This window comes from Marmota flaviventris, chromosome 12 (assembly GCF_047511675.1).
Source record: "Marmota flaviventris isolate mMarFla1 chromosome 12, mMarFla1.hap1, whole genome shotgun sequence".
In the NCBI taxonomy this organism is placed as follows: domain Eukaryota; kingdom Metazoa; phylum Chordata; class Mammalia; order Rodentia; family Sciuridae; genus Marmota; species Marmota flaviventris.
Window position 1 is genome coordinate 97470607 of NC_092509.1, and position 15287 is coordinate 97485893.

Below are 15287 nucleotides of genomic sequence, written 5' to 3' on the forward strand. Positions count from 1 at the left end.
AGAATTCTCTGATTAACTACTGGAGAAATGTCTCTGCTTAGCTGACTCTATTTGGCACTTGCTGAAAGTCTCCACCATCAGGGTACAATACTCTGTTTTTGGTACATTTAATAAAGAGCCATAGATCTATTTGCTTATTACTCACTCCTATATATATTACTTGTTATTTCTGGTTAATAATTCAGGTCTGAGGATGGCTCCAAATTGCTGTCCTCTGCACTCCAATATATTAAATTTTTCCTAATCCTTTCACTGTCAAAATAACATTTAAAAATTTATTAGTTATTGATGGACTTTTATTCATTTATTTATTTATATGTGATGCTGAGAATTGAACCCAGTGCCACACATGCTAGACAAGTGCTCTACCACTAAGCCCCAACCCCAGCCCCTCAAAATAACATTTTTATAATCGTGTGAAGTGAGGAAGTAGCTGAAAGTTTGATGTATTAAGTCTTTGCTTTGTATGTTATTTTGAACTGTATGCTACCTATGCTGGTTTCTTAATTTACTTCAACGTGTACTCAAAATAAATTTATCTAAGACATTTTACTTTAATACACCTAAAAGCTACCTTTCACCTATAATACCTTCTTCCTATTCTTTGTTCCTTCATATTATCGTTTCTTTTGAAGTATTCTTCCCTGAGTTTTTTTGATATTCAGGATTGAACCCAGGGGCGCTCCACTATTGAGCAATATCCCTTTCCCCTTTTAAGATTTTATTTTGGGACAGGATCTCCTTAAACTGCCCAGACTAGCCTTAGACTTATAATTCAGTTCTGCTTCAGCCTCCAGAGTAGATGGTATTACAAGCATGTACCACTGAGCCCAGCTCCTCTATGATTTTTTAAAACTGCAAATCTGATCTTATAATTATTCTTGCTTAAGATCCTTTTAAGACAAAATCCAAAACCCTTAATGTTGCTTAAAAAGTCCTGTACAATACAGATTCTCCTGAACTCTCCCAGTTTATCTTAGTCTACCTTCTCCCACCCTCTCCAGCTACACTGACACTTTGTGGTCTTTGCACAGTGGTTTGCTTTCCCTGAATCATTTTTGTCTTTACCACAGAGCTCAGTTGGCGCTTATTCTTTTTTTTTTAGTACCAGGGATTAAACCTAGAGGTGCTTCTTAACCACTGAACCACATCCCCAGCTCCTCCCCCTTTTTTCTTTTTTTTTTCCTTTTTTTAAGATAAGACAGAATCTTACTAAGTTGCTCAGAGCCTTACTAAGTTGCTGAGGCTGGTTTTGAACTTGTGATCTTCCTGCCTCAGCCTCCTGAGCTGCTTCGATTACAGGTGGGTGCCACCATGCCCAGCAAAGCTTATTCATTTTTAAGATTTGAGCTCAATGTCACTTCCCTAAGAAAGCCTGCCTCAGGATCAGTTTCTTCTGGTTTATGTTTTTACAATAGCTCCTTCTTCTTCTGTTTTTTAGGGCTTAATTTTATAATTACACACTTATGTAAATTATATACTATGGGCTAGTTTTTGTTAGAAAACTGGAAATCCATGAAGGCAGGGTCTATGTTTTGCCTACCATTTAAATATCAGTCCTTAATTAGCATAATTCTTGACTCAATATGTACACAGAGGTAATTTATAGGGGATATAACCAATTTAATTGACAGGCTTGCTGAATGTCTTTTTAAAAATATTATTTAGTTGTAGATGGATACAATACCTTTATTTTATTTATTTATTTTTATGTGGTACTGAGGATCAAACCCAGTGCCTTACACTTGCTAGGCAAACGCTCTGCCACTGAGCTATAACCCCAGCACAAGCTGATGTCTTTTAATGTTTTTTTTTTTTTTTTTTTTTTTTAATTCCTAAGAAATGAAAGGAGTCACACTTGGAAATTAGAAATTCAAACTTTAAAACACTGCAGAAACATGGAACAAAGTCACCTTGAGAAGCAAAGATCTATGTAGAATTAGGTGTTTAAAAATCTTGGTTATTATTTGGTAGACAAGTCACTTAACACCCTTAAATCTAAATTTCCTCATTTATAAAACAGAAAATAGAATTAGTCCTTCCCAGCTCATATAATTATTGTGAGGACCACAAAGAGAAAGAATGATAAACTGTAAAACACTAAACAAATGTTATCTAGTATAGTTATTACTGAATAAATGAGGCACTGGAAAGGTGCATCTGCAGGTAAGACTCATAAATTTAAGCAATATACAAAAGATAAACCTGAATCAAGTTAACAATTGAATTTCCTAAGGTTTGCTACTACTTAGCATTCTTTTTTAGGGAAGAAAAGATAAAAGATGATTTTTTTCTTTTTTGATAAAACATTTTCCTGATGTTAAAGAAATATATTGCAAAACCAAGTAAATCCTATCCAGTTAAAATTTTGGGCAATGATGAGATGGGAAAAGCTACTATTTACTGAGTTATGTATGGAGAGCTATCTGTTCAAAGTTACACATGTAGTCGTGTGCTGCATCACGAGGTTTTGGTCAATGACAGACCACATGTATGATAGTAGTCCCATAAGATTATAATGAAGCTATAAAATTTGTATTGCCTGGTGACATCATGGCCTTAGCAAAGTCATATTTGTGGTTATGCTAGTGTAAACAAACATACTGTGCTGCCAGTTATATAAAATTATAACCCATACAATTATGTATAGTACATAATTCTTAATAATGATAATAAATGACTATGCTACTAGTTTATATAATTATTATACTATTCTTTTTAGCCTTATTTTAGAGTGTATTTCCTTATACTTATTAAAAAATAAAGGTTTACTGTAACACAGTATATCACATTGTCCTCCCAGCAGCCTCATACAGCCTATGTTCTCCTTGTCCTGATTACATCAAGAGGCGGTACAGAGTCATTGACCCAGACCATTTAGGTTTGTGTAGCACATTCTATGATGCTTGCATAACCCCAAAATCACCTAGGGACAAATTTCTCAGAACATATCCCCATCATTAGGCAATACATGACTATATATAAATACTCATTTAATCCTCTTAAAAATTTGATCAGGTAAATACTTATTATTATAATCTTCATTCTGCAGACAGAGAAATAGAGTACAAAAGGGTTAGATAAACTTGTCCAAGATTACACAAATTCAGAACAGGATTTACTCTGGCTCCAGAATTCACACCGAACTATTTTCAACTTACTACATTAAACAGTTCTGATTTCTCAAGGTCTCCATAAAATGTTGTTGATTGAATCAAATATTCACTTGCCAAATACAAAGAAGGCAATTTCCAAAACTGAGGGATAGAAATAAGCAAATGAAGGCTTTACAATTTTAATCTTATAGACTTAAAATAGACTATATTCTTTCTCCTTTTAATACTCTAACTACATTCTGATTTTAGAAAATGCGGTCAAAATAAAAATTGGTTGTATACACTGACCAGGATATGATCCACTCGGTCTCTTTTCTTTCTTCCAAATTTCATCATTTTCTGCCAATCAGTTTTGTGGTTTGGCTCCTTTTTGAGACTAAACAACTTGAGTACTTCAGTTGTTATGAAGTTCTGCAGAAACAAAGGAATGAATGAAACAAGAACAACAAAATTCCTGAGATTTATGTGTTTACAATGCAGTGGACAAATTTGTAGTAAGATTACAATATTTATGACAAAGGATCACAAATTTCTTCCACTTACAGTTCCACTTAGAAATTTAAAGGGAAAAGCATCCTAAATGCTCAGATTTTATTCACTTAAAATAATTTTTGTACCCAGGTATGGAGGCCTGTGGTCTTGGTTACTCAGGAAACTGAGGCAGGAGGATCTCATGAGCCCAGGAGTTTGAGACCACCCTGGGCAACATAGTGAAACTCCATCTCAAGGGAAAAAAAAAGTTTTTGTTTTTTATACAACATATAAAATAAAACCCACTGAGAATCCATAAAGAAAAAAATTACTCCATAGTTCCCTTTGCCTAATTAGCTAATTCCCAGCTGATAAAACTACTAAAGAAAGTGTAAAATAAATATCTGAACTAGAAAAATTCTAAAGAAATTTTTGCAAGCAATGTTTTATTAGAAAAAATGCAAGCTTTTATCTGGGATAGTTTATTTTGAAGCACCAAGATCTGAATATGTCACACTAAAAAGATTCTAATGAACACTTCAGTATGAGAAGCATAATTTTACTGTTAACAATACCTTAACTATCCACCTTAGACACTAAAATTAGTGGGCAGCATGCTAAATTGATGCACACAGTTTGCCGATGGCTAGCACATTACCTATCTTTATTTCAATTTGCTTTATTACAGTCAAAGTTGCTTCTGTTAAAAAACGATATTCTCACATATAGGTAGAAAATACCAATCAAAAATAAATAAAGGCATGAAAGGAAGATAAATAGAGGAGAGGAGACAGAAAAGGGTAGAGAGGAGGGAAGGAAAAGGGAGGCAAAATGGGGATTGAAATCAAATTCCTTGCATATATTATTTTATCAAAATGAACCAAAATAAATGTATAATTAACATGCTCTAAACAAATTAAAAAATAAAATAGCAGCAAAAACCCACAATATTCTCAATTGGGGGAAGGACACTTTATGAATCAGAATTATCTGAGAAGATTCTTGAACTACCTATTGTGTCCCCAAACCCCATCTTTCTCTGCCTACACACAGACACATACAGAGTACATTAAAGAATTTATCCACTGTGGAAGGGTGGAAGAAATGGAGCATGCAAGTGTGTTTTGAAAAAAACTACTTACTTTAATCTAAGTCAAGGGCTGGCAAATTTTTTTCTATAAAGGAGTGGATGAATGGAAATAGTTCAGGTTTTTGTGGACCATGTGTTTTTTTTTAAACGTTATTGTGTTTTTGAATACTTTTTAAAAAAAATTTATTTATATGTGGTACTCAGGATCAAACCCACTGTCTTACACATGCTACGCAAATGCTCTACCATTGAGCTACAACTGTAGCCTCCCATGTGGTCTTTGTTACAACTACTCAACTCCCCCAGTGTGCCAACAAAGCAACCCCAGATAATATGTAAGTAAATGGGCATGGCTGTGGTCCACCAAATATTTACAAAAAGACAGTGAGCTTGGGTTTAGTCCAAGGGTCACAGTTTGCCAACTCATGAGGTAAACATACATCTCATAAATATCTATTGGTGTTCTGTCAGTATGTAGTATTTTTAAAAGGCTTTCTATTTCTAGCCTGGGAAACACAACTCTAAATTCTTGCTACTTGGGCAGTGGTAGGGTTATGCAGTGGTAAGGCTCTTGCCCAGCATGCTGAGGCCCTGGGTTCCATCCACTGCACTGCAGGATGTAGAGGGGGTGGTGTTTGTTACTTCAGAATGGTACTAGAACCAATAGCAGTATCACTTGGGAGCTTGGGTTAAAAAGAATTTCAGCTCCTAACTCGGACCTATTTATTGAATAAGAATGTCCATTTTCACAGGATCCCCAGATGATGCGATGCTTGTTACAGTGGGAGAAGCACTGCTCTGGAAATGAAACCTTTGCTGAATTAAGGAAACATGAATAGACAGAGTGAATGCCACCATGTGACTACAAAATTTTTAAGTCCTTATAGCTTTTGAACACTCGATTTTTTCAAAGGTTTCTAAAGTAACAAAATTTCTAAATATCATGTTATGATCCTTGGATCCTTCCTATTTCAAATCCACATTACCAACTAGAAATCTCTAAAAATCAAAGATGGAAAAGTAACATATGTATCCAGGGCTGGCATGTTTTCGTATGTATTTTTAGAACCTTATGCCTATCACTAAATTTCCAAAATATTCACCTAAAAACACACATGAGTTGCAATAATTTATCTCCCTAGGTATTTCTTAATTTTTCCTTAAATATCATAAATTGTGGCATATATATAATAAAGATGACCACCAAGTTTACAAAAGTTTGGCTCCAGAATTCACAATGAACTCTTTTCAACTTACTATATTAATAGTTTTGATTAGGGTTGATTAGATATAGGGTTCTTTTTGGGCCTGTTGTTTACAGAATCAATGAATTAACAAATATTTACTGAACACCCTCTATAGGACAGACCCTGAGAACATAAAGGTGAATAGTGTACAACAGTGCCTGCTTTTACAGCATTTATAGAGTTTGTGTAAATGAAATCAAATAGAAAAGGAGGTATTTTATAATTTGCAGCTTACCTTGATTTCCTTCAGGTTATTTGGATTTTTCACTCGTCGGAAATAACTAGAGTTGATTCTACATGGCTTCATCCAGACAGGTTGATTCAAGTTGGGATCCTCAGCAAATATTTCCTCAAAAATTTCTTTTGTTAAATCAAAAACCGCCTTGATAGAGAAAGATTAAACAAAATGACTAAGAATCCGCATTATAGTGGGTGAGATGTTTAAAAGTTAAAGTCGTCCTTCCATGTTACATACCTGTTTATAGACCCTTTTACTAGTACTTTCTAGATCCAGTCCCTTATTGGCACAGCCAAGCAGTTTTGTAGGAATACTAATGCTATGAAGGTCATGGCCTAATTCTTTCCATTTCCAAAGTTCTTCTGCTGCATCATGTACAAGAATTTCTACTTCCTCTGCAGTATGTGGGACTGCCAATAATGTTTCACATGGCTTCTGGGGTGGCCTTTTAGGTTCTGCCATTAAAGGTACAATTGTTTCTTCTGTCTTATTTTTTTGGATCTTATGAGAAGAGCTCAATCCAAAATCTTCATCAAACCAGTCTTGATCATCTCCTAAAGCACTCAGGAACTCCCGACTGATCTCAAGTTCAGCAAGTCTCTTAGCGAGCTCTTCCTGCCCACTGGCACCAAACACTGGGCTCTCCTATAGATATAGAATCATTCAAATAGGGGACTATTTAGTGATTCTGATTTCTTAACAAGTTTTTAAGATAAAGTATATCTTTAATATTTCTCTATAAGCAAAATTAAACAATATGGTAGCTACTAGTTAACAAGAAAGACTTACCGTTCCCACTAATATGCTTACATAGACTTATCATCCAATTTATAATAAAACTTTTGTTGATTCATTTTTTTGTTTTGTTTTGTTTTTTGGGATATCATTATTCCATTTCTGAAGGACTATCTCTGGGATAGGGAAATGGAATACAAAAACTTCTCACCTTTGGTGATTATCTGGCTCAAGTTACTCAAAACCATTACTTTTGCTCAACTGTTGTCTATGGGTAACCTAAACAAATTGATGGCCTGGGTATATGTCATAGTGGATATATTTCAGTTTTAACAGAATCAGCATCACAACTGGTAATCTCTGCAGGGCAACCATGACTGAGTAGTCATGTAAACAATTTCATAGGTGAAAAAAAAATTGCACTGACAAGAACCATTAGAAAGTTCCATAGGATAAATATTTTCAGTGAACTCAGAAGGGATCTAATTGTGGACAGTATGCAGGGGCTGTCAACCCAGCAGTTTGAATGGATGTTTTGTTCCCATAAACTTGGCAGGGCCTGTGACAACCCTATAGTGACTACTCATGACATAACAGAGGACAATTATACTTCAAACAGAAAAATAGCTACATGGCCTTTAAAAAGTATCTTTATCTAATGGACAGCATATCAGAACAAAATCTATCTGGAGTCAAAGAATTAAGACGTACCACACAGGCAAGGTAAATTGACATTTTTCTAGATGAAATACTTACAGGTCTGGGACACATATCTGGAGAGGAGATCTCTTCTTTCTCGTCTTCTAATTCAGACCTTAAGAAGCAATTTGGAACACTGGGTGACTCTTCCTCAAGATTGTGGGACGGGTCCTGGGATGATACTTTCTTTTGGTCATCATCAAGAAACCCCTGATTACTCAGCTGAATTTTCTCATTTCTGGCTTTCTTGATTTGTTGTAGCTGACTGACTGTGTCCTTCACAAAGTCTTTCAGTAAACTGTCTGTCAGTAAGCTGACTGTCGCTAGTTGTTGCTTTGACTTCTTTTCCTCACTCAGTGATGATTTCAGCTGGGCTTCTAATTGGTTTTTTTCTTTTGTTAGAAGGTCTAGAAGTGGAGTAGAAAGCTTCTCTGAAACTTCGGAATATAGGTTCTCTTCCTTTTCTGTAAACTGCTGTTGTTTATTCAATTCTTCAGAAAAGGTATTATCTAAAGTATCATCTTCTGCAGTGATGGAAACCTTTCCTGTGGCATCAGAAACAAGGTCTTTGTTTTCCTTTGAAGAAATCAGTGAATCTGCTGAAGTTTGCTGATGAACATGGGCTTCAAGTACCCCAGAAATGTCCTGTGTATTGTCTGTTTCTACTTTAAGACTTCTCTCTCTGTTCACTGAGGCTTCTATATTGTGCATACTAGGTAGAGATTTCTCATAAAAACATCCAATTCCATCTTTTTCTATATCTTTTGAACCCTCTGTGTCTTTTTGTTCTTGACTATAGTTTTGATATTGTTCATTTGAATAAGAGTCTTCATCTTCATTTATGTCTATATAGTCATCAAAGTTTTCTAGAATATGAGATATTTTTTGAGGAGGAGCAAAAATACCATGTTTCTCTTTGCATACAAAATATACAATGCCATCATATGTTCCATTGTTATTTCCTTCAGGTTTATCCAACTCCACTCCAGCCCAAAATCCTTTAGCAAAACTAGTTTCACCTTTGAACCGAAGAGTTCCTGGTTGAACATTGCCAATCAACACCCTATCACCAATGTGGAAATCAAGTAACTCATCTGCAACAGAAACTGAAGCCAAGGAAGGGGCTTCAGTAACCTCCTGTTCATGTTTCACATCACTGCGTTCCTGACTTTTCATTAGCTCAGTAGGGGACTTAAGTTCTAACAGTCTTTCAGAATGAACATTGCTATGAATGGAAAGGCTTTTCCCACTTAGGCACTCACTGATTTCATCATCACTACCAAAGCCACTGACTCTACTTTTAGAGCTCCTTGTTGGCTGTGACTTATCTCCGCAAGACTGAGAGTCTTTCCTGAGTGACAACAAAGATGACTTTTCAGAGTCACCTTTGTACAGTTCAGCTGAAATTTCTTTCTTGAAAGAAGACACTTCAAAATCTTCAGAGTATGACGAGTCTTTTAGAGCAAAATGATGTTCTGACAAGGACAAGTTCTTTTCCTCTTTGTTCTTTTGCTCATGAATGTCTTCTCCTGACTGCATGTCTGCAATGTGATCCATATCTTGATCTGAGTTTCTCTCTTTTAACATTTCCTCTTTTTTATGAAGATTTTCAATGGATAATCTAACTAAATCTTTCTGAACATTTGCAGAATCTAAAGGAAAATCTTTCTTTGAAACAGTTTCAGATGAGTCTTCCTGTTTCAGGTCTAGTTTCAGCAGGACATCAGATTTTCCAGACAGTTTTGAATAGGCACCTTCAATCTCACTCTCCTCCAATTTTGCATATTCTACTTCTTTTATTTTTGATTTTTGATTAGATTCTTCAACCTTGGCACCCAACACATCAAGAATTATATTAGAGGCATTCAATTCCTTAAGCAGAGGTAATGAAAGTATATTTTCTAAAGAATCTCCAGATTCTGCCCTGGTTTTCCTTGATGATCTGAGAATTAGAGATGGGGTCTGCAAATGTTCTTCAGTTCGACTATCCAATTCAATCATTCTCTTTGCATATGAAGATAAAGACTTTTCTGATACTGATCTCTCAGAACCTGACAATGAAGCATCTTAAAGAAAAAAAAAATCACCACATCAAAAGTATTTAATCACAATCTATTGATTTCTAAGACCAAACTAAATAAATGCCAAATCTTGGTGAAGAAAAACTCTGGTCAATAACTATGACCTGTTTTGTTTACCATATACAAGAACATACTAATACATATGTTCTTGTATATGGTAAACATGAATATAATATATAGAACATTTAAAAATGTTTTAAAGTTTGGAATAATTTCTTCCGTGTTGTATTATAAAGTGAATAAAATGGAGCTAAGTTTACGCAGCCATTGCTTTGTACAATCATTCTCAAATCATGGAAAAACAAGATTGTATGACGGATATTAAACACATTCTTTGAATAGAAAAATAAGGAGGAAGGTATTTCCTAAAAGAATAAATTTCCCTGGAGAGTAATTAAGCTCTTGAATTAAATTAAAAAATAAAAAGAAAGAATATTTCTGCAAATATAGCACTAAAGAGCCAAATTTGCAAAGTACTAGCAAGTAGGACAATTAAGATCAAGAAAACAAAACACAACACAACAAAAACCAAAGGCTAAGGTAGGAGGATCACTTGAGCCCAGGAGTTCAAGACCAGACTGAGCAACATAGCAAGTTCTTTTAATTAATAAATAAGCAAAAATTTAAGATGCTATAAAATGTATTTAAGAAATTCACTTTTCAATGAAAAAGTTGTACAGGTAGAATTTCACAAGACTTTGCACAAATCCTTAGACTATGTAGACACAACTTATTTTCTCTAGTCACATACCAACATGTTCAGCAATGGATTCCAAGGATCCTCTGGAACGTTCTGGTTCTGTTAGTGATTTCCAGGTTTTTGCTGTTTCAGATCTGAAGTGGAAAAATTAATGAGCAGAAATAAATATACTGCTGATACTGTAATAAATGACAATCAAAAGCAGATATTCTTAGACAACTATTTCTTTCCTCTTCTCCACAGACCATTTTCATTGTGTCTACTTTTGGCATTTGTTACTCTGAGTAGATCTTGTTCTTTTTTCTACCTATGAATTTATATTCACAACCATCCCAGCTGCCTTTCTTTCTGTCTGCAGAGAGGAAAAAAATGTGTCTCTCACTTGTCCAAAGCTAAATTGTTCACAGCCTCATGGATGGTACTTCTCAATTATCTACTCTATTTACTATCATCTTTAATAGAGTCCCTCCTACTTTTTCTTCAATGCTAGGGATTGAACCCAGGACTTGCACATGCTAGGCAAGTGCTCTACTTTTACTACAATCTTTAGTTTTCTACCGGGAGAATGTTTTTTCTCTTCCTCGGGTTATAAATATTGCTAATGTCTCAAAAACAAAAACAAAAACCCCCAAAACATTTTCCTCTTCGATTCTTCACTTATTCACCGTTACGGCCCTCTCTTATTTATTTTTTTTTAAGAGAGAGAGAGAGAGAGAGAGAGAGAATTGTTTAATATTTATTTTTTTAGTTTTTGGTGGACATAACATCTTTTTTATTTTTATGTGGTGCTGAGGATCAAACCCAGCGCCCCATGCATGCCAGGCGAGCACATTACCGCTTGAGCCACATCCCCAGCCCCCCTCTCTTATTTTTTATAGTTAACAGGAAGGGCTATATTTACTGTCTTCATTTTCCTGATTCCTCCTTTTCCTTTGTTAAACCATAATATTTGACTTTTGCTTCCTACCTCCTAATAATGCCCTTAAATGCTGCTATTTATCAAATTCAGTTCTTCGATATCTTTTATTCTCTCTGAATGCATACCTTCCCGGGTTCAATCACCATATATACCTACTGATTATCCTCATATTTTTAACCACAACTTTCTTGGAAAATTCCACTTATATGAACCACAACATCTCAAAATTAATATTTAAGGCCCAAATCATTAACTTCTCACAAAAAGCTATCTGCTTTTCCATTTAGGTTAGTGGAACCTTGACCCAACTGACAAAGAGAAATGTGGGAATCATCCCGGATTTCCTCTGCTTCCTCATCCAGCACTTTAACGACTCATGTCTACTTCTTAAATATTCCTAAAATGTATCTCCGATTTTCTATTCTTATTTCTGCTGCTTATTTTAGGCCTGGCTTAGATTGCTTTTCTTCTGCCTTCTGAGCTTACTCTGTTTATCATTCCTCCATACTAAAAACAGAAAAAGCTCTTCAAGTCTTTCTTTGTCTCTACCTTTCTACCCACCCCCTCTTCTTCCTTTTGTACTGGGGATTAAATTGAGGCCTTCCACATGCTAATAAGCCCAAGCCCTACCATTGAGCTATGCCCCCCAACTTATAAATAAAATTTGTAGCAGTTTGATTAAGAAAACTATGGTGCTGAGGGTATAGTTTAAAGGTAGAAAGCACTTGCCTAGCATGTACAAAGCTCTGGGTTAAATCTCTAGCACCACCAAACCAACCAACCAACCAAAAAAACAAAACAAAAAAAGCAAGAAAACTATAAAGCCATTTCAATATTTTTACTATATAGAAATTAAAATAAAACATTTATAGTAAAATGAAAAAATGCATAGGTAACAAAAATACACACAAAATGTATAAAAAAAATTTGGAAGGAAATACACTTAATTGTTCATATTTGCTATTTTGATATAGCTGGGTATGATGATTTAAACTTTTTTATTGCTTCCCTAGATATTCTAATAATAAAGATAATATCAGCATTTAATACATAATGCTTTTTATGTTATAGGCCCTATCTTAAGTTAAATATTTTAACTCTAATAACAAGTATATTAAGCACCTCTGTTTAATAGGGATATAAACTATTAAAAAACTGAAGCACAGAGAGGTTAAATAATTTGTCCAAAGTTAAATAGCCAGCTGGTAGAGGAATCTCAGATATGCTAAATTAATTGTAAATGGGCATGTATTTCTTTTGTAAAAATAACAAAAAATATCAGAAAGTAATTTTTAATACAACCTTCAAAGGCTCCATATCTTCTAAAAAGATGAGTGAGTGAAAGGCTTTTCTAATTTGGTTTTTACTTATTTTTTCAGTCTCTTGTGCTAATTTTAACAAAATCTTATTGTGATTGGCTTCTATGATATGCCGATCTCTCTCTCTCTCTTTTTTTTTTTTTTTGCTTTTGATAATTCACAAATGCCTTCTCTTTTAAATGTTCCCATTTCTTAGTAGTACTGGTTTGCCTAATCCTTGCTGTTCAAAAAATTTAGTTTAAATATTATAACCTAACTTTAATACACTAAAATGTATATTGTATATTCTAATGTTGTATATGTTCCAGTGTTGCTACTTAGTATTTTTTGTATTTACTTCCTGGCTGAATCATATTTTATCACCTGCACAGAACCATTATCTACTAAGCTATTCATTCATTTTTTTAAAAAAAATATTGTTTATTTGTTAATGGATCTTTATTTATATGTGGTACTGAGAATTGAACTCAGTGCCTCACACATGCGAGGTAAGTGCTCTACCACTGAGCCCTTATCTATTCTTATATATATATAAAGATTGTTTCCAATGTTTTATGACTATAAAAGACATTATGGCAAAAATATCCATGCATATAGAGATTTTTGGTACTCCATATTTTAACAAGCTAATTTTCCAAAAGAAGGATCACAGGGTCAAAAGTTACAAATTGTTTTTGACTTCTAAAGCATTGCCAAATTGTTTTTCAAAATATCTATACCAACTTTTGATACTAGTACTAACAATACTTGAGAGAAAACTATTTTCATTATACCCATCAGACTGCAGGATAAAACATATTTAAAAAATCTATACCTTATTAGAAAATTAATTTGCATTTGTCATACAAAACATCTTTACTTTAGTGATGCTAAAAATATAAAACAATACTTTTATACTTAGAAGATAACTTCTACTAAAATCTTTCCTTATTCTTTCTCAAACCAGGCAGACTAGATAAGTTATCATAAATTCCTACCTGTGTAGTGGGAGGGGCTTGATCTTGGGTTTTTCAGAAGCTGAGGAGAGCGTTTTAATCTGAGGTTTGGCTGTTGGTGATGTTTCCAAATCTCGGCTAAGCTCTGCTTCAGTTTTCTTAATAAATTCATCATATGACTAAGTTTAGAAAAATCAGAGGAGTTACTATGCAGAATTTTTTTAAAAAAAGGTTTTATATTATAAAATAGTACATTAAAAAACTTAAATGGCATAATTTAAATGTTCAGCCAGTAAATAAGATTTCACATAAAATCTCCCTTCCTGCCCTCTGGGTTTGATCACCAGCAACGCTCTCTCTCAACACCCAAAAAGGAATAGTAGTCTCAATCCACACAAGTTCGATCCCCATGAAGCAAAATTCATACCCTGCCACATTAAAAATTTATTTAACTTTCACATCTAAGGGGAGACCTCCAACTATTATACCTTTCCTTCATTTTCTTGGCTAAAATCCTTACTTTTATAATTCTCATTTTTTGAGACAATTGCTGTTTTGTTCAACACAGCAGATCCAGCCTTCTGAGCAGCTTGTATTACAGGTGTGTGCCACCATATCCAGCTCATCTTTATTTAAAAAATTTGTTTCCCACTATTTCCTAACAAGAACTCTCCACTATGGTCACTATATCTTAATCACTTTTCCTACTTTTAAAAGTATGTACAAATTGCTATGTCTGTTCTATCATTATATTGTATATACACTGTGAAAATATTTATTTTCTCCAGATTGGTTAACTGGTCTATTTTCTGTGTGGAAGATAGTATAAAGTTAAGAGAATTTAGAATTAGGGATAGATTAAAATGCTAGCTTTACTACCTATGACATATGTGTCCTTGGATAAATCACTAATTTTACTGAAAACTCAGTTTCCTTATGTGTAAAGCAGTGATAATATCCCTACCTTGTTGCTGTGAGGATTAAATAAAAATATGTGTAAATAGCTAAGTTCCTGGCACTCAAATAGATACTTCAATTTGATGATTAAATTAGTAAATGCCAGAGGCACAGGTGTTACAAAGGACCAATAAAAGCACAGAAATTTTGGCTAAAGTAACTGAGCTTCTAACACTTAAAGAGCATTAAGTGTGAAACCAACTGCCTTAAAAAGTTGAAATCTATTATTATTGGACATATTCAGGTAGAAGCTGGATGATAACCTTGTCTGATGGGAAAGGACTCTTGTGATGAATAAGAGGTTCAGAATGATTCTATAATGAACACTGTGATTTATTATCTTATCACTAAGCTTATTTATTAGCTTATCACTAAGCTTGCAGAATGTTTAATAGAGAATTAGCCAGAAACAGGAACATCTAAGAGAATATGCATATTGGAGGTAAGAGGTCATAAGAGCCCCAACTAGCACAACAGCAGTAGGAATGGAAAGGAACAAGCAAGGAACTTTAAAAAAGAAAAATTAATGGAAAATGGACTAAAGGAAGAGGAGAAAACAGAATGAGGAAGATAATAAAAACCAGGTTTCCAGCCTGGGGGACAGAATCAGAAAGGTTCCTAGAAATGGGGGGGAAAGTCAAACTTAGGAGTCATGCAAACAGCACAGTTATCACAGTTATGTGGCATGAAGCACTACTCTGCTTAAAAAAAAAAAAAAAAAAAAGCAGAAACAATTCAATTACCTAGAATTACTTATCTACCATTATTAATGATTCTTCA

At 34.3% G+C, this 15287-nt stretch overlaps 1 protein-coding gene across 5 annotated transcripts in view; it reads right to left on the reverse strand.

Annotated features, from left to right (window-relative positions):
* Cep350 (centrosomal protein 350) overlaps positions 1 to 15287 on the reverse strand; it is a 161979-nt gene that overhangs the window by 14216 nt on the left and 132476 nt on the right. For all 5 annotated transcript variants that reach the window (XM_034636357.2, XM_071600263.1, XM_071600266.1 and 2 more), the window contains 6 exons: positions 13593 to 13729; positions 10429 to 10511; positions 7654 to 9662; positions 6400 to 6807; positions 6160 to 6306; positions 3405 to 3527 (listed from right to left, as the gene is read on the reverse strand). In XM_034636357.2, coding sequence (XP_034492248.1) covers positions 3405 to 3527; positions 6160 to 6306; positions 6400 to 6807; positions 7654 to 9662; positions 10429 to 10511; positions 13593 to 13729 — 2907 coding nt within the window. The remainder of the gene's footprint in view (positions 1 to 3404; positions 3528 to 6159; positions 6307 to 6399; positions 6808 to 7653; positions 9663 to 10428; positions 10512 to 13592; positions 13730 to 15287) is intronic.